The 20,767-nt window shown below is 32.6% G+C and overlaps 1 protein-coding gene across 3 annotated transcripts in view; it reads right to left on the bottom strand.

Moving 5' to 3' along the window:
• Positions 1 to 1,217: 1,217 nt before the first annotated feature.
• The window catches only part of NAP1L1 (nucleosome assembly protein 1 like 1), a 36,547-nt gene continuing 16,997 nt past the window's right edge, over positions 1,218 to 20,767 (bottom strand). The window contains exons 5-16 of one of the 3 annotated variants that reach the window (XM_063074900.1): positions 14,910 to 15,051; positions 14,557 to 14,637; positions 13,637 to 13,765; positions 12,631 to 12,702; positions 11,657 to 11,796; positions 11,078 to 11,223; positions 10,964 to 10,983; positions 6,777 to 6,899; positions 5,990 to 6,019; positions 5,433 to 5,480; positions 4,340 to 4,411; positions 1,218 to 3,675 (exon numbers count right to left, since the gene is read on the bottom strand). In XM_063074900.1, coding sequence (XP_062930970.1) covers positions 4,376 to 4,411; positions 5,433 to 5,480; positions 5,990 to 6,019; positions 6,777 to 6,899; positions 10,964 to 10,983; positions 11,078 to 11,223; positions 11,657 to 11,796; positions 12,631 to 12,702; positions 13,637 to 13,765; positions 14,557 to 14,637; positions 14,910 to 15,051 — 967 coding nt within the window. In that variant the 3' untranslated portion in view covers positions 1,218 to 3,675; positions 4,340 to 4,375. The other 2 variants (XM_063074901.1, XM_063074903.1) reach the window with 2 other exon arrangements.

Here is a 20,767-nt window from a genome sequence, read left to right as displayed (position 1 = left end):
CCTGGATTGTTTCAGGACTTTCACTTGTATTTCCTGCTGTTACCCCGTCTGAACTGCTTACTGCTAAAATGCTCCTCCCTTTACTTCACAAATTCCTACTTATCCTTGAAATCTCAGATAACAGCTCTCATAAAAGTTTTGAGTATTCTGGAAGAAACTATTTTACAACCCCACGAAGTTTATCACAGCCACACTTGCCTAACTTCATTATAAATGATAAAATTATAAGTAATGTCATTAACTCTGGATATGAGATGTGTCTTCTGGCATTTGCATTTTTGATCACTTATTCCCAGTTCCTTCTTTACAGTTTTAAGTTTAAAACATATGAGAAACTAAAAAGCACTTTTAAGCAACATTTTATACTGAGTTTTAAAATGTTAAAACTCAAAATAAATAATTTAGAGATCCACAAAAGCTACAAATGCTCAACTTCCAATATAAAAATTAAACTGGATTAATGACAACTGGATTATTTCTTACCAGCAATTCATTGTTTCTAAATTGTTACCCCCATTTCTATTATACTTATGAATTTTAGTCTATAACAATTTTAACTGAAAAACCTACGATGTGAAATGGAAGAAACACAAGATACAAAGTAAACTGTATTTTTTGAAAATATAATTAACTGAGTACATCAATCAAAGTTTCTTATGGATAAACGCCTATCCTTAAATAATTGTGTACACAAACAAGATGTTAACCGTGTTTCTAAAAGTAATGTTAAGTAATCCTTATTCAGTCCAAGAACTTGGCTTTTTATCCAGGTCATACTTTAATATCTGGATTTTTAAATCATTATACAAAAATCACCAGTATACACCTATTAAGTTAATATCAGCATTGTATCTCACCATTATCATTTGCATTTACTTTTCAGGTAGCAGAGACTTAGTGCTTTCAATAGCAAATTACCAAAATTATGAACACATATTTTCAAAACAAAAATCAAGCTCATTATTACCAAGTGTATATATATATACAGTGCAGAAGATTTTTAAAAACTGAATTAGCATATATATTTTCTTTTCTAAAGTTCCCACAAAGAACTTATAATTCTTCTAAACTATCAATCTATTCTACATGTTCTGTACATTTAAAATAACATTTGGCTTGATTTAAATAGTTAAAAATATAAAGGCTAAAATTTCTGTAAGCCCAACCCATAAAAACTCATGTTTTAAACCAAGCCCTGAAACCAAAGCATTCAAAGATTATTTGAATATCAGTTTAATATTTTCGCATGGCATGATAAGGTTTTCACAAAGAGTAACTCATAAGTGTTATTTTTTTTTTAATAGCAGGAATGGCCTACAACTTAGATAAACCCACAAATTCATACTGTCTTACAAGCAGCAGTAACAGAAACACTCTGAATTCAGTTATTTTACGGGCCTTACCATACACCAATCATGATCAGTAACCTATTCACAGAATAAAGAAAATATTTCTATTACAACAAATGTCTCCTTTCATGTTCATGAGCTAAAGAGAAAATACAGGTAGAATCCCATTTTTCTTAAGTACCACTCTGTAAGCCAATTCCATACAATTAAGATAGTTTTACCATCTAGAATAGTGATACTAATTCTACTTCAGTAAATTAAATAATTCTAGGGCACTACATAGATGTAACTTTCAGACATCCATGTTAAAACAACTAATCAATATGTGAAACTGTTGTTCTCTGCTCACTTAACATACTTAAATGACCATAAAGTGAAAGTCCTAAATTAGTTTTTCAAAGTTTTTCTTCATAGACAACAATATGATATTTTACCACTTCCGGTAAAAATGAGAATTTCTTGGTAGTCAGTGCATGGAGGAAACTATAATGTAAAGACAAATTGTGAAGTGTCTCAAAAATGTTTGTAGGTAACTCAGAAAATCCATCAAGAAAGATGGAATTCCTTCCAAGTATTCAAATGACAAACTCCACTTAGCAGGGCTTAGGAGGTTGTTCTTAAAAGTACAGATTTATAGGTCATAGCGGCCTAAGCACAGAATAGCCTACTCTAGACATCTCTAGTCTCCACTCTTAAAAAGGAAAAAAAAAAAAAAAAAAAAGAAGGTATATATATTCATATTTTTTTAAAAACAAAACACCCAAAATATCACCAGTACATGTTGTAAAATTATATCCAAATTTTATTAAGGATTTCAAGTTACATATTTCAAATTTCTAGAATGGAATAGAATCATTTTGGAACTGGAGAAATGGCATAGGTGAACACTGACATCCCCTGAAACTCTAATTTATAAAGAAAACAACTCCTCTGCAAACCACATCTCCATTATATAACAAGATGCAATATTATCTACCCCTTCACTTTGGCAATAGCTATTTCCTAAAGGAATGAATAAAAGAAACAATGATTTTGCTACATCTTTAAGTTCATTAAAAATGGGATTCTATCTTTCGATTAAAAATTTTTAAGTTCAGAAAAAGCTATGGATTAAAAAAAAAAACAGCACAGAATGTCTAATCAAAGCAACCAAAATCATTTTGAAAATAAAGAGAAAAAACTTGTAATTGGTTAAGGATTTCCAGTAGTTAGTTAAAATCTCAGGAGAATGGGGAAATACTAGAGAAATAACAAAATGTGTTCACCTTAACACTAAATTTTCAAAAAGGAAGCTCTATCACCTCTAAAAATGAACTCAATGTAATTTTACTAAGAGCAGGAACTCTAGACCTTTCTCTAATTAACAATCCAATTAGTTCTGCCCTCACTGTCAAAAGAAGCTCGTTGCAAAAAATTAACAGTAATTAGCCTGAGGTATTTTAAATGTGGCTCTACAGTCTCAAACTTCATGGCACTTTTTTCCCCACAAAAAAGGTTCTCATTTCCACTTTAGTCCCATGATCTCTATGTATTTACTACAATAAGGTCATCTAAAATACCTGAAAAAAAATCCTTGGACCTTCTGAAATAGTTCACCGTCCACCCAATTCCACTAAACTAGGGAGCCACACAAAGATCTGAAAAGAGTATTACCTGCCCAGATCTAGAACAGAGGTACTTAACCTGTGTTTTCCAGTTTAATTATCGAAGCTTGGTGTGAATAAGATGCCAACTATCACACCTGTGGTACAAATAGGCCCAAATTTATGAGCTTTTAATGAAACTGAGAAACATTTCATGAAATTCAACGTTATATGCTTAATACATCTGTGAGGTAGTTAAGTAAACAGTACTACCCATTTTAATACATAGTAAACAGAAGAATGGGTAAAATGACATACTAATACTTTTAAGCAATAAGAATTATAATAAACCATAGTGGCTTCGAACCTTCTCTCTAGTTCTAACCCAAATGAAAAAAAATTTAACTTTTTTCTTTTTAAAAAAGCATCACATCATTTAAGAGTGTCTTTTTTTTTTTCTACACTTGCTTATTAGTGGATGTAGTACCTCTTCTAAAGTTGGCACCCTTTTCTTTAATAATATGGTAAACTGGGTACAACCCTTAATTCAAACTAGGCCTCTCTGCTTCTCCCTGAATTAGTACAAAATTAAGACATTATTTTGTGAGAACTAAAATTGTATTTGACATTTTTATTTTAGGCTGCAAAAACAAAAACAAGCAAACAAACAAACGACAAAAAACTTGAAATAGGCTTGTCAAATGATGTAAATTCATCCTTTCCAGGGAAGCAGAAGGTAGACCCTACCACAAAGAAAGATGCTTAGTTAATGGAGGTTAAATTTTAAAATACAGTTAAACAATATCAGGCTAACTTCTAAAAATCCTAGGTTTTATTCACCTCCCTGTGGTGTCAATAACCATACTGTGAGTAAGGTTTCTTAATACTTAAAACTGTCACCTAAAATACAAAAATTCATTAACAATCTGACAGTTATCGAGCATGGTCTTACTGGAAATTCTTAACCATACAGATGCCTTGCCAAGTTTTTTTTTTTAATGATAAATCGTCTAAGTCACTCCACGTCTTAAAGTAATGAAAGACACAGCTAATGCAAGCAAACTTAAACTCATTCAACTACCAGCTGAAGAAATACTTTGTTTCTTCAGGGATAAAAACAGCAAAACAAAAAATGTGTTTAACAGCTGTTAATTTTCATAGCTGTACTCCTATAGCTATGTGATAAAAATATTCCAGGAGAACCAAACTATGTAGCAATAAATGAACATGTGTGAGAGAATTTCTACATTCAACATATCTGGCAGAAAACTATACTTAAAATGCTAGGTAGAACAAATTGGTTTTTAAAATATCAGTTCCTTTTCTTTAAAAAAAATAACTGAGTCTACGAAGAAAATACAAAAACATAAGGCTGTAAGTAAATAATAGTTGTGTTTAGGCTATTACAGTGCAGATTATCCTCAAGGCCACATACATCCTGCTTCACTGCTGCTTGCACTCTGCTGGGTTTTGATCCTTCTGTTAAAGGAAAACAACAAGTCAATCTATCTTCTTCTACCTGCTTCTGTGAATTTTTCAAAAGTAATTAACTTAGTTATCATACTATCTCCCTGTTTTGCCAAATTAAGGAAATGGCATAAAACAATGATGGCAAATTATTTATTCAAATATTACCAAGTCACTGAAATGCTAAACTAAATCCGACACTTTACATTGTAAAATTAACGCCATAAAACACACACTAAACCATAATCTTAAAAAAATAAAATTACCAAGCAATTTGTTAATCATATTATCAATGATTTTTGCCTTTTTATTGATTATTCAAATATACTAATTCCGTTCATACTTAACTGTTAAGAGTAATTCATAACTTATAGTATTTCATTTGACTTAAATTACGTTTTCTTACTTGCTCACTAGGTTGACGTATTTTCTGCATATTTTACAGCACTTAGCAAATGAATGAACACACTAAAGAGAAACGCAAAGTTTCAAATGAATCCTGATAATTTACTACATATTTTGTGGGAGATAAAAGGCCTTTCAACCCAGATACAACAAATTCCCACAAATAAAAGACTGGGAATCTAAGGCAAAGATGAATACAGGTGGTTGGGAGAATCTAACAAACAGCACTGAGCACTCCTGCATTCAGATCTTTTAAGAACTGACCTTTGCTTATAAGCTTTCCTTTGGAGGGAAAACAGTCTAAGAACACAAGCGAAAATCTTTTTTAATGCTTAAAAACTGTAAAAAATACCCAAAATGTGCCATTAAAAGAATCCCAGGGTTTAATTAACGTGAAACTATCAAAAACACAAAGAACCAAAACAACATTTCTTAGGAAAGGTGCACTGAAATTAAGTGTACTGTTCAAAATGCCAGCAGGGATTGGAAAAAGAAAAAATAAAGTTATTCAGTGAATGGGCTTTATTAAAGACTTTAATGGAGAAAAATAAACTTTACATCCAGAAATACCAACTCTTACTTTTAGCCTGCCTTAAATCTAATAGAAAGCAGCACTCATTTTGCTCACCTTTGAGTCATAGTCTGGATCATTTTCCTCATCTTCTTCTTCCCCTTCCTATATTAAAGTTCAAAATGCATCCATGAAGTAGGTACATAGTAGGAAAAACTGGCTCATAATGTAGGGAAAATTTATACAAGTTACTCTACAGATCAACAGATTTTCATGATTACAGAGTTTGGTGATAATACAATTTAATTTGAAAGCTTCTAATATGAAAAATTTCCCAACACAACTCGAGATATCCAGACAGCTTTTATTGAAAAGTTTTACTGCAGCCAACGTTGAAAAAGTTTACTGCAGCTTTTGACTTCTTCAAAGAGCTGATAACCCTGCAGCAGAACAAAATTATTTGAAATAAAAAAAAATGTTGCTGAGTTTTGCAATTTATTTATTGAAACCTTATACATACATTGTTTGGCTGTAGAATTCTAAAATCATACTTTCCGAAATGTTTTTATCCCAAATCACAGAATAATGATTATAGCAAGGAATACATAAGTCACTCAACTTGCTTCTCAATGTGTTAAACACAGAGAATTATTTGCTCATTTGGTAAACATTACCTCATCCGCTTCTTCACCTTCCTCATCATACTGAAAAAGGAAAACAGGGTAAGCGTGAATGAATACAACACACATTTGAGAATAACATTAGTAACATCCATCACTGTATATATAATCAAAAAAAAAAAAAAAAATTTCCCCTAAAGTGACTGATTATAAATTAAAACATGCATTAGATGCAGGAATCGCTCATCTCAGTGCCATTATCTAAAATCTGACAATTTATAAAATCAAAATAAAGAACATAGTACATGTGGATAAAGTGTGATCAGATAACTTACTGTAAATATTACTCGCCTGTATTTGTGTGTGAAACACATTGCACAAAAGTGCCTAAAGCCTATTCTAAGGATTGCCATTTAGGAAGAAAGATATCCAAAACATTTAAGAGCAGCCTAATTTTGTTTTCCCTTGGATAAAAATTGCATGCCTCCTAATAAATGTTATCTAATCACTAAAGAAGTCCTAGTGGTTTTGTGTAATCAAAAGCAAGAGCATAGGAGATCTATAAAACCAAACATAAAAGTTTCACTAATAATCTTAATAATTAAGAATAATTAATAGAATAATCTTCCTATTAGCAGAAAAATTAAAACTAAGATAAATGAATCCAAAGATCCTAAGGAGGCCTACTCAGAAAACTCTGGAAGGCTGTCAACAGGACATCAGTCATTAGGCTAATTTTAAATTATTCTATGTCCTGCTTTTTAAAAAATCTAACCTCTTACCAATTCTGACTACGGTACCCTCACCAAATTATTTCACTGCAGGATTCAAATTCACTCACATCATCATCATCATCTTCAATAGCTTCTCCAGTAAAGTATAACACTGATCTCGGGATTATACGCTCACGTAAAAAGTGACCAATTTCAAAGTCTGCAGCAAGGATAGCTTCAGCATCATCATCCTATTTTTTTTTTTTTTAAGAAAAACAAAAGAAAATTTAAGAATAATTGTGTTAATTCAGCACATGCAAAACTCTTAGGCTTTAATCATATGATTAATGAAAGAAACTCTCAACTTTGCTTTTAACTTTTGCCATTTTTAAATTATCTTACATGCATATGGATCAAGTATTTATCTACATGCCCTAGGTTTACGACTCCTTAATAAAAAGAAAGTTAGTAGACCAGTGTACATACTAAGATAAATTGTAGGAAATAAAAATTAGAACTGGTTACTGCTTAGATTTTTCTCATTTAAACAAATGTAAAAGCAACTCTGTTACATGACTGCAATTTTCCTTTTAAAATATCATTGAAAACACCAAATGGAGTAATACTAAGAAGCATCTTAGGCTTTCATAAATAACAACATTATGTACATAGCAAATAGAAGGATAAAATAAAAGATCGGTTATTCACACTTCCTAAAAGACAGTACCCCAACAGCTAGAGTCTCAAGTCTACTTTATGCCAAATGAGGAGATGGAGTCAGTCCTACTTGATAAAGACAAAAAACAAAGTCAATCTAGGATTTCTATTTAATGGCAAAGCACAACACAAAAATGATTCTGAGATTACTCAAAATTAAAATAATCCCACTTAAATTCTGTGATACTAAAGTACACATTCTGCAAATCCCATGAATGTTTATCAAGTCATTAATATCACCCATCCTATTAAACAAACAAACAAAAATACAAAAAAGGGGGGGAACGCTTTGAAGGAAGGAATTCTAATCACAAGTGAAGGTACAAAAAACCATCAATTCTAAGTAACAAACTAAAAAGAACAGCACTTGAACCCAAACTCCACTGACATGAAAATAGTGTGAAGCTCTAACTGCTCATAAGTTCCTCTTACCTAAAATTCATACACTGTATTCTCATTTTTGTCCTATAAAAGACATTGCACTTGCTTAAAAGCAAGTCTGCTCTAAGCGTTAGCCAAGACAATCCCAATTCAAAAGTATTCAAATCAACATAATCTCTAATTCCATATAAGTATAAAACTATTTAAAAGCTACCTCAGTCAATTTAAATTCAAAAACCCCGCCAACAGAAAACCAAATCCAAAACATATCTGACCTACCCTGCCTGTATAGACTTCTTTGAGGTTATCCTCAGTCCAGTCTGCATGGCAGGCACATTTCATAGTTCTTGGGTGGATGCCACATATATGAACATAGAAGGCCACAATATGAAACCATATTTCCATTGGAATAACAAACACAGGAAAGAGTTCTATCCATAACATGCCTAGGAGTTTAGTAAACAGTATAAAAGGAATCTTTGTTTTTGCCCCCCCCCCCCCCCCAATCGCTAAGAACTACTGAAACGGTTGTGATACTTCAGTTCGGAAGAAAAGAACAGAGCTGAGTAATCGAAAAAATGCCTCCTCTTGTAAAGGATATAGCAGTGGAAACAAAAGATGTAGAAAGGTGTAAGAATCATATAATACAGGGGGGCTTAACAACCTATACACGATAATAAAGTAAGGTCAGAAAGCATGAAAACAAAAAGGGAGTTGAGAGAGTTAATTAACAGAAATGTACAATCCAGATTGTCCACAAAATCAAATTACTGAATGAAGTACTTGCAGAACAAGAGAAAATCTCACAGAATGTCAAAAAAAAAAAAGGGAAAAGAATCAAGATAAGAGGAGAGAAAGAAAGACCTACAGGTCCAATCTAGGAAATACGATCTACGTATAATACAAATACCTGAAACAGAGTACAAAGCAAATGGAGCTGTAGTAGTAATTAAGGAACTAACTGAAGAAAATTTCCCAGAGTTGAAGAGCAAACTACATTTACAAATGGAAAAAGTACACTGGGTACTTTTAAAATTTGACAAAAAGAAAGCAACACCTAGACATATTCTGGTGATGTTTTTAAATTTCAAGGATAAAGAAAAAATTCCTCAAGTATCTACCTGTAAAGGGGCGAAAATCAGGCTGACCTCAGATTTTTCTCTTATACCTCTAAATGCTAGAAGGCAATGGAACAATATCTACAGAGTTCTAAAGAAAATTAATTTTGAACCAAGAATTATACTCCCTGCCAAGTTATCATTTCTGTACAAAGGAAATTAAAAGAGGGCTGGCCCCGTGGCGCACTCGGGAGAGTGCGGCGCTGGGAGCGTAGCAGTGCTCCCGCCGCGGGTTCGGATCCTATATAAGGATGGCCGGTGCGGTGCGGCCGGACACAAAAAGACAGGAAAAAAAAAAAAAAAAAGGAAATTAAAAGACATTCTCAAATATGCAAGGATTAAGAAAGTATGTCAACCAGTAACCTTCCCTGAAAAATGTGCTGAATGATTAACTGCAGCCAACAAAGAACATGAACTAAAGTAATTCAAGAGTAGGGAGGCAACTCTAAAAGAATTAATGGTAAGCATTAGAACAAGTTCAGGAGCATTAAGTTTAAATTGTTATATACAGAGTAATAAATACAAAAATAGATTTATAAGCTGAAGTTTTAAAAAACAGATTTTTAAAACTTCAATTTACATAGTTTAAAACTGTGAAAGGGCATGCCATATGTTTGGTATATTGGGCAAATAAGTAGTTTTATTTTTAGCATGTAGTATTGTAGATAAAGATATGCATATTCTTAAGCTAAACGTAAGTAAAATAAAATTGCTTTATCACTATGGACAAGACAAATAGAGGAAAGGCATTCTAAAAGTTATCTGACAAAATCAGAAAACAGTACAGTTTCACTTTATTTTGTTTACTTTAGAGAAAAAAAAGTAGCAAGTTTGTCTATAATGTAAATACTGATAGTGCAAAAAGATAACTTCCAAATCACTAATTGGGGAGGGGAATAGATATAATCTTGTTTTTTGTATGTATTACATGGGGAAAAATAATAGTTACTGCATCATATAGTAGTTCATAAATAAATTTGACACTGAGATAAGTATTACAGACAAAAATAAAACATATACATTCCAATATTTTGGATTGGAGAGGAAGTGGTAAAAAACAAACAAAAAACCCAAGATAACATAGCAAAAGAAAAACATCAAGGAAACACTAAAATATTAAATTAGCATAAAACAGATTGACAGAGGTACAGTTATAAAGTGTTAGATATTCTTACTAAAAAGATTCAAACTGGGGGCGAGCCCGTGGCACACTCGGGAGAGTGCAGCTCTGGGAGCGCGGTGACACTCCCGCCGCGGGTTCGGTTCCTATATGGGAATGGCCGGTGCACTCACTGGCTGAGTGCCAGTCACGAAAAAGACAAAAAAGAAAAAAGAAAAATAAAAAGCTTTAAAAAAAAAAAAAAAAAAAAAAAGATTCAAACTGGGTCAAAAATCAGTCTCTAATCTGTGATACATTTGTACAAAACAAAGGATAAAAAGGGCTTAAGAATACTAAGGTACTTCAAGATGTTCATGGAAAAGTAGAATTGAAAGATAATATGAATCTAATGGAAACTAAAAGTCACAGAAATAGCAACATTTTTATTATATAGAATCCAAGCACATAAGATATTTTACATATACAAAACACACAATACAGGATGTAACAGTTAAGAGACTTTTATGTGGTAAATAACATGGTGTTCATATGTAAAATAAATGTTTTATGTCTTGATGTGAGTGGTAGTTTTACTGATGCTAAATTGATATACACATATTTTTAAAATTCATTAAGAAATCCTTCTAAAGAGAATACATACAGCAAATACATATATATATACATATATATAAAAATGACATTACATTCTAGTTTCACTAAGAAAGAAACCAATAGTTTTTAAAAAATTAAATCCCTCACAGAAATATCTGCAAGTTTCAAAAGAAAAAAATCTTCAGCTTTTTCATATGGTGTTTCTCAGTGGAGGCACTAACATCATTTTGAATGGAACAATTTTTCAGATCCATAAAGCTCTGCCCCATGCACTGCAGGCCTCAACACAATGCTGCTAACAGCAACTATCCCACGCTCCACTTGAGGACCAGTACTTTAATTTCAAATACAGTAAACAATTCAATAAATAAGTAAAAATTTAACTTACCAAATCTCCACTATCAGGAACTGCAAAATTAAGAAAAGAAATTCAAATGAATAAAACATTAAACAAGGCTTATTATAAAACAACTATTAATACCCAAACTAAAACATTATTTACCTTCAGGAGGGGCAAAAAAATTAAAGAAAGAGTCATTGGAAACTGTTTTAGTCACAGTACGAACTGTCCCACGTCCCTTGTGTTTCTGCTTCTTCTTAATGGTTTTCAAAGTGACATTCTTTCCTTTTTTCCAATCTATCTGGCATCTTGCAAAACACAGGGGGAAAATATTCTATCACAATTAGCACATTTTCAACTGCTACATTTTAGAAGTAAACATTATACTTAGATTTCAAATTTTAGAGAATGAAATTGGTCCAAATGTTTTCTGTAGCAATATAAAGGCAAAAATTTTATTTCTAAACAAATTTTTAAAATAAATATATTTACAATTAGCACACACAATATAATAAACAAATAAAGATGCACCCTTTGTAGAAATGTGTTATATAGTCACGGGCCCAAGGAGAATTGTAGGAAAATGGAGAAACAGTTCTCAGAAAACATTTTATTGAAATGTTTGGCAGTAAATTATGTATAAATGTATCAAGCACACACTAGAAATACCAAGTATCCCAAATCACAAATACAACAAAAAACAGGTATAACATTCTGTTAAAGTAGTAAAACTAAACTCACCCTGTACAACCCATAATTTCTGGTCCATCAAAAGAAAAAGGATCAGAATCATCTGGTTCTGACCTCATCCTATATGTCTTTGTCAGCACTTCATTTGTGAAATATTCATTGGCTTCAAAGTGAAATTCTAAGACAAAACTCTTTTAAAAATAAAAAAAAAGAAGCATAAAAAATAGTTAAATTCCTACCTCATAAAATTTCAATACCTTAGTAAATAAAGCTTAATCTGTGGTTTTTATAAGCATATATAAAATTCTAAAAGTTTTTACTACTCTGAAATATGATAATATAACCTTAAGAGAGTGTCAGATAAATCCCAAATAATGTTAAAAACAAAACAAGGCACAAATTAAACTGAAAAAAAGCTGTTTCAATTTATAACGATTATTTAGTAACATGTTTACATAATAGGCTAGGCACACCTAAATAAACTGACCAAGTCCCCTGCTTCCTCTCCACCTCTCCCCAATGGGAGCTTTTAAATATTAGACTAGAACCTAAACTTGACACAGATACAGCCCAACTTTAAGACCTACAGAATCTACAGCCTATATCTATAGTAGCTTTGCCCATAATTGACCTAAGACTGATGGTTTTGGGGAGAGGGTATTAGCTGTTCTTTCCTCAAGGGAAGCCCTCTAACATTGCTTGTTTTATGTAATTCCCAGGCACATGCCTTTTAACACAGAATAAGTATTTACTTTTTCAGGTTCTCTTGCCATTATTTTTTATCCACTTTAATCCAGGATCAAGGATTTTCAAAAGCAGTTTATGTTCAAAAGTAAGAAAAGAAATATATACTGCATCACAACATCAAAATTTTATTTACTACAATTAAAAGAATACAAAGTATCAGTTTTAATTCTTTTTGACCTCCATCTCTAAACCTTGAATGTCATCTCTTTATAAAAACTTCCATTTATCTACCTATAAGCATCTGTTACAAAACTATAAATATTTCAGAGTTCTTTTACCATAGGCTGGCCAGCATCTGAGAACTTCACTTTAATATCTTTCAAGTGCTTCAGAATAGGTTCATCGTGTTCCTTCAAATTAAAAATAATAAAAACGATTATCAAACATGCCATTTTAGAGTTAGTGTTCTGTTACTACACAAACATACTAAGATAATATATTTTAAAGTTTTATATAACAATTATGAACCTTCAGACTCAAACTCTTGAGATTATGGCTCATACTGAAGCATAGTTTTATACTGTGATTCTACTGCCACTGGTAGAGACAAAGTGACTAAATAGAAAACTATATCATTATACTCATTCAGGCTGAAAGGGCTGAACAATATAAAACCAAGCCTAAATAAGGCATGTTTCTTTAAAAATGTTTCCTGAGTATATCTACTGCCTCTTCAGTTGCTTTTTCCTTTCCCACTTTGCTGAAGTAGAAATGCAATAAGCAGTCATTGTGTTGAGATCATTTATTTTCTCTATGTAACTTCAAACAATCCAAGACAGGGCAACTACTACTACAATGCAGATAGTGGCTCAAGAAATGCCTGAGAGGCAAAGTTTCCCAAAGAAGGTGACATCGGTGTTGGTTTCCCAGAAAACTTAACAATTGTGAACAGTTAAACATCTCTATAGTATTCTTTTAAAATGGAAATTCCCCCTGGAATAGTTCTTGTCTCGGACTGAGAAATTTAGGGCAATACAATGGAAACTGTAAGATTCTCACCCCATGGCTACCTCCATACTTAGCATGTAAAGACAGAGGGAACAGGATACAAGAAAACACCAGTCAATAATGAGCAATTATCCATGGGACCATTGCATTATCTAATTTCTGAAAATTATAATTTGATTAATCAAACCTTTAATTTTCCCTCTACAGATAATAGCTGTTTCAAAAGAAAGCAATCATTCTACAAAGGTCAACACTGAAGAGAAGAGTCATCATAGCCATTTAAGTTCCAAAAGTTTACCTTTTGAGGTAAACTGGTGTTTTTATAAATAAAATTACCTGAACCATATCACTGAGCAAGTCAACATTCTTAAAAACAGTCAACCAAAATTCAGGAATTCCTTTGGGGTCTTCTTTTTCTTCATCCTTTTTCTCATCTTCAATCTTGGCCTTTTCTTTCAGCTCCTCCTTAATAAGTGACAACATACATTACCAAACAGCTAGATCAGACCTCTCAGTAAATGTTTTACACCTCCTTAATTTACACAGTGCCAGAAGTACAGACACCAACAAACCCACAATGACCAATTATAACTTCCAGCCTAATTGTGTAAACACTGCTGTTACTTACACCAAACCTGAATTTCATCATAATTATTCCTACCACACCTCCCAAAAAGAACCACTAGAACCAATAGCTACAGGAAAAGCCATTTTAGGAAAAAAATGAAAAACTTCATAAAAAATAAAACTTTTACGCATAGTATGCCAAAGAAAAACTGCCCGATTCCTCTCTCTGTGGTATTTTTAATCAAAATACTATATTCTCTGTATTAACCAACATTAAAACAGCAATGCTACAGAGAAGCATTGTAATACAGAAGCATCATGTAATACAGCAATAGATTTCTGTCACAGCTCTGCCATTATTAACTGTGCGCAAGTCACTTAAAAGCCTCCATTTCTTCATCTGAAACATGGGAACAATCCTTTGCCTGTCATCATAAAGTTCAAAAGAAAAGTTTATATGAATCTATAAACTTTAAATACTATATATGTAAGGAAAAAATAAATTTGGGAACAGACAGTGCCAGGTTGAAAGAGGCTCATCTATACTACCCATCTTACAAAAAAGAAGACATTTCCTAGGTAAAATACCACTGATTACATAATATTGTGCCCCATCACCAAATGCTAACACTTCTGACAACTCAAGGTTTTATCATCTAAAGATACACTAAAATAAAGTTGGTACTAACCGAAATTTCATCTTCCTCATCTGGTTTCCATTCACATTCTTCTTCCGTAGGTTCATAAATTGCATTAATGATCTCAAATCGCTAAAATGATTTAAAAAAAAAAAAAAAAAAAAAAAGGCTTGCATAAAAAAACATTGGCATCCAAGCTAAAAACTAGTGGTTTCTCTCATTAAGGGATCTTACAGATTTAATACATTCTACAAACTTAACTGCTAGTTTGATGGTTTTCCCAATGGTTTGATCATTTCAGTGAGAGGTCTAAAGACTGTATTCCACCTGTAAGTTTGCCTGTATTTCCAGAGCTTGTCTTCTAGAATTTTTGATAAACTAAAAAAAGTAGTAGAAAGCATTACCTTATCAAATAGAGGCTGATAGAGAACAGCATACTTCCTTTCAAGATCATGAACTTCCTCATAGAATTTCGCTTCTATCTGTGCACATTTAACTTGAAGGTTTTTGAGAGCATTCACTCGTCTTTTAACTACCCTAGGTAAGCTGAAAGGTTAGAAACCAGTTACGTAGGATCATATTAAAACACAAGTCACACTTCTTTCATCATATTGAAACTAAAGCATAAATGTGAATGTTTCCTATTTGAGGAAAAAGGTATTCAAAGTAATTAAAATTCAAGATAGATATACAAACCTCTTGAGTATAAAACATTTCAAAAGTGGAAAATTAACAAGGTAAATTGGTAAGAAAATATAAATCATATTGTCAATCCTATACCATTAATTGTAATATAAAGTTCAGTGTTAGACTTGTCACTGCTGGCATTTCAACTGTAAAATGAAATCTGGCTTATGAAGTTATTAAAAAGTCATGGACTAATCATCTCAACTCTGAAAATAACAATGATTACTTAAATTTTTTTTTTTTTTAACATATATTATCTCACCTGTACCAGTTATTAGGGGAAAGGAGGGGAGGACATGCATATTGAGAAAAAGGATGATATCCTACACTATTATTTTCAATTTCAGTCTCTCTATATTTAATCTGCAGCTTGAAATTACACTGAGTAAAAATGTAATATAAAGAGGGGACAGGGCCGAGCCCGTGGCGCACTTGGGAGAGTGTGGCGCTGGGAGCGCGACGACGCTCCCGTCGCGGGTTCGGATCCTATATAGGACTGGCTGGTGCACTCACTGGCTGAGTACCGGTCACGAAAAAAGAGAATAAATAAATAAATAAATAAATAAAATAAAATAAAATAAAGAGGGGACATGGATTTTTAAAATAGAAGTTTTATTGAGATATAATTCATATCATACAATTCACTATAGGGCACTGATTTTTTAAAAGGTTATATACACACCTAGGTTATGAATCCCTTTAAGAATGATCTTACCACACAAAAAATGTTCCCCCTCAAAATTTACCCAATTTCAGAGAATCTGTGCAACAGTTCCAGAAAACAGCTTAAAACTTCCTGCCTCAGATGAATTTTTGTATATCAAACAATTCTTTCACTTAACCACTACTTTTGTTAAGGCTATTAGAAATAAAAACAAACACCTAAAAAAAAAAAATCAACTTTCTATTTTTTATAATTAAAAGTAAAAAAGTGTTCTGTCAAGTTGGTAAACTAGTATGGTCTACTGGCTTCCCCTAATCCCCTAAAAAATTACCCTAGAAACTTCAGAACCAAGAAGGAAACAACTATTTCAGGCACACACACACACCATGAGCAACTTCTAAGTAAGAATGAAGGCTGTCTTTACTGTACATGGTGAAATGCAACCTGGGGAGGGGAAGGGATGGCCTACTGGGTAGCAAGCAGTGAGGACAGGTTGGAAGAAAGCATTTTTGCAAGAAATCTTTTTAAGTTCTGCTCCTGCCTTGCAACAATGCCCACCTGCCCCCTTCACTCTTCACAAGAGCCTAGTGCCAGGGTTCTTAGGATAACATGAAAAGTTGATGAAAGCTAGAGTGGCTCATAGCCCTCTAAGCACTCATTCCTCTACCCTGTGCAATCTAGTTATAATGGATTAGACAACCAAAGGAGACTGCCTCCTCCCAAAGCATTTAAGGGAACTGGTACTCTACTTAGGCTCATCCTGTCCCCTCCTTAAATTCCACGGGACCATCGCAGACCAATCTGACATTTGTTCCTCCCCCAATACTCATTATCAGAGTAACTGATATTGCTCAGTGTACAACACTTTAGTATAATTTCTATGAAAAAATAAAACAGTTATCATGTGAGGTGGCATTATTAGACAAAGAATTTAAACAACAACGTAAATATATTTAGAGATGAGGAAAGATATTAACAATATGAAACAAGACCAAGAAATCTAAAATAAAGTGGAAACGTTAAGTGTGGAAAATACAGTAACTGAAATAACCAACAAATAACATAAACAGGATAGATACAACTGAAGAAAAAGTTCATGAAATTGAAAAGTTCTCCCAGAAGGCAGCATGAAAGACAGAAAACAGAAAAGTTCTGAGATATGGATGACCAAAGTAGCCAACAGCTGAGTAACAAGAGAAGGGAGTGAATAGCTTAAGAAACAAGAATGACAAATTTCTCTGCATTAAAGCTATATGAAAACCCTTACTCTACCCCTCAGGCATATTAATGAGATTTATAAATATCAAAGACAAAAGAAAGTTCTAAAGGTGCTCAGCAAAAAAAGAGCAAATAACCTACAAACCAAAAGGCATCAGACTAACACCAAGCTTCAAAAGAAACACTGTATACAAGAAGAAAATGAATTTTTAGATAATTAAAAACTCTGAATTTACAATTTTTTAGCCAAACTATTTCTGTATCAGGTATACCAGGCTTCAGGAGGTATGCCACAGATACTGATTAAAAGTAATTTTTGAAAAACATAAAAAAAGAGCCACGAAATTCTACTGAAGATACAGGTGGTCAAATATCTTGATAAATTTCATGGTTGCTTTGAAAGAAAAAATAGAGGACCAGAGAAAGCACATTTATAAACAATACAGATACTGGTCAATTTAAGAACTCAATAGGAGTAAAAAAAAAAAGAGGTATTTGGTTATGAGCCACTACCATAATACCCAAACAGAAAGCAATAACTTTGAAAACAGCAGAAAACAACTTGATCTATCCAATAGAAAGCAGAAAGTTGGGACTGGCTGGTTAGCTCAGTTGGCTAGAGGTGTTATAATACCAGGGTCAAGGGTTTGGAACTCCATACTGGCCAGCTGCCAAAAGTAAATAAATCAATTAAATTAAATAACTAAGAAAGCAGAAAGGGAAGGAAAAAAGCACAAAAATTTTAAAATAGGGAAAGACAGCAACAGTAAGTCCAAAAACACTACAACTTTAAGAAATATAAAGAAATTGAACTTACTAATGAAGCAAACATTCATACTAAAGGAAGATACAAGGACAGAAAAAGATATACCAGGTTTAAAATAAAACACACTCACACAAAAGAAAGCTAGGGCAGATATCTCACTATCAGACAGAATCTCTCATTATCAGACAGAATTTATAGCAAAAAAAAAACCCCTCAAAAAACCAAAATACAAATGAAGAAATTATCTTTTGGTAAAACAGAATGGAATAATATTTATACATCATAGACATCATATACCTAATAATATGGCTTCAAAATACATCAATCCACAACTGATAGAATTGAGTCATTAATTTCAGCATATAGATCTTCACACCCACTTTAAACAAGAGTATTAAGGCCATAAGGAAAAAAACAATTAAAAAATTAAAATCAGGGGGCTGGCCAGTTAGTTCAGTTGGTTAGAGGGCAGTCTTACACCACACCAAGGTCATGGGTTCAGATCCCCATACCAGCCAGCCACCAAAAAATAAAGTAAATAAATAAATTAAATTAAAAAATAAAAACCAATGAACTAAGCATTCAATTGAAGAAACTGGAAAGAGGAATTAGGGAAAATCTAAATAGGAAGGAAATGATAACATTAAAGCCGGAAATCAATGAGAACAGTAATAAAAAATATAAAAAAGGAAAATCAAAAGCAAAATTAATGTTCTAAGAAACACTGTCAAGATAACAGGCAAAACTAAGATACAAAATATAAAAGTAAAAGTAATCAGATTTTTATATCATGAATTATACCAATCAATTGAAAACCTAGATAAAATCCATACATGTTTAGAATATAAAATTCCGAAATTCACAAGAGAACGAGTAGACCAGTTAGTATGTTTAAAAAAAAAAAGAAAAAGAAAAGAATGGTAGCCCAAAGTCACCAGGACCTCTAGTGCACAAACTCCAAATTACTTTCAGAAGAGTTCTACCAACAATTCAAGAAACAGTTCATCCCTATTTTACCCAAGTTGTTATAGAAAACTCAAGGGAAAAAAAAGAAAGGATAAAAGCAGCCCATTCCTTTCAATTGACAGTTGAAATCTTGACTTCAAAGCCTTTCAATATTACCCTCCTTGAAAGTGTATTTATGCACATATATATACACATACACACATGCATAGATATGCACATGACAAGCTCATTTCACTAATGATAAGGACTCTAAATAAAATATTAACTATTTAATGCAACGGTGTAACAATAACACATCATGATTTAAGTTTATCCTGGGAATGCAAGGCTACTTTGATATCTAAAATATGTATTTCCTAAACATGTATTTAACATTTACTTAATTCAAAGATTCAAAAAAAGAAAAAAGTTCAGATAAAAAAAAACAGTAAACAGGCACTGAACTGAATTTAAAACAGAGATTTTATACTCATTCCCAATATGATTGGAAATAAGACAAAGAGGCCCATTTTTAATGCTAATGTTTAACATAGTACTCAAAATCCCGGCCAATGTTATAAAGAAAGAAAAATAAACATGTGGTGTGGTGTCATGTGAGAGATTAGGGCTAAAACTGCCATTATTTGCAGATAAGATTATTTTGGGGGGGGCGGGGCTGCAGGATGGACCAAACAAATTACAATATATTTAGCAAGGTTACTAAATACAAGACCAAGTAGGAAGGAAAAAAAATAGCATTCTGTACATCAGGAACCAGAAAACACAATAAAAAAGATATAACTCACAACAGCAACAAAACTAAAATATAGAGAAATGAACTTAACCGATAGACTATGAAGAAAACTTTGAAAACTGTAAGACACAGAATATGATCTGAATAAATACAAGTATTTGTATGGAGACACTATTAAAAAGATGTAATTATCTGTCAATCTATAAATTGAGTATAATCCCTATCAAAATGTCAGGGTTTTTTTGTTTGTTTTTTGAGAACCCTGATAAACTGTCAGAGGTATATGGGATAAAGATCTACCTATGGTTAGCTCAACCCTAAGACTGTTTTTTCAGGAGGTGGGGGAATGTGGAAGAAAGGAACTTGCCCTGCCAGATATTAAGATATACTAAAAAATCATACTAATTAAGTGCAACAATGACAACAGAAAAAAAGACCAATGAAACAGGAGAGTGCTACTCGAAGACAGATGCAGATATTTATAAGAACTTTATATGCAACAAAGGTTGTACACAAATAAATGAGGGGAGAATGGATTGTTTACTAAATAGTGTTATAAAAACTAGCTCACTAAAAAATGGAGAAAAATAAAAGGGACTGGATGCTTACCTACACCAAATACAAACCTGGACTCTAGAGAGATTAAAGAACTAACTAAATGTGAAAGTAAAACAAGTCAATAGAAAATGTAGAAGGAACTAAGAAGGACTTCAAAAGCTCAAGCCATTGGGTAAAAAATTTTACTAACATAAAACTTAAGGATTTCTGTTTAATAGAGGACTCCACAAATAAAAGTTAGTAGAAATGACACAATATACTATTCACAATGTCTAAAATTGGTATCTAGAATATATAAGCACTTGTGCAAAACATGAAAAAGACTAATAGGAAACTAATAGGAAACCCTAATAGGAAAATACACAACCTAAAAGGCTCAGGCATTATGAAGTTCAAAATTCATCAGAAACCAGAAAATACAATAAAACAGGCTGGCCGGCTAGCTCAGCTGGTTAGAGCACAGCCTTGTAACACCAAGATCACAGGTTCAGATCCCCATACCAGCCAGCCACCAAAAAAAAAAAAAAGAAGAAAAGAAAAGAAAAGAAAATACAGTAAAACAAAATGAGCCCACACCTCTTAGATTGGTTTAAAAAAAAAAAAAAAAAAAAGTACTACACAGCTGGATGATGCCGACTGTTGGCAGAGACATGAAGATAAAGCAACCTTC

This window comes from Cynocephalus volans, chromosome 12, assembly GCF_027409185.1.
Source record: "Cynocephalus volans isolate mCynVol1 chromosome 12, mCynVol1.pri, whole genome shotgun sequence".
NCBI classification, from domain to species: Eukaryota; Metazoa; Chordata; class Mammalia; order Dermoptera; family Cynocephalidae; genus Cynocephalus; species Cynocephalus volans.
This window is presented reverse-complemented; position numbering and strand designations above follow the sequence as displayed.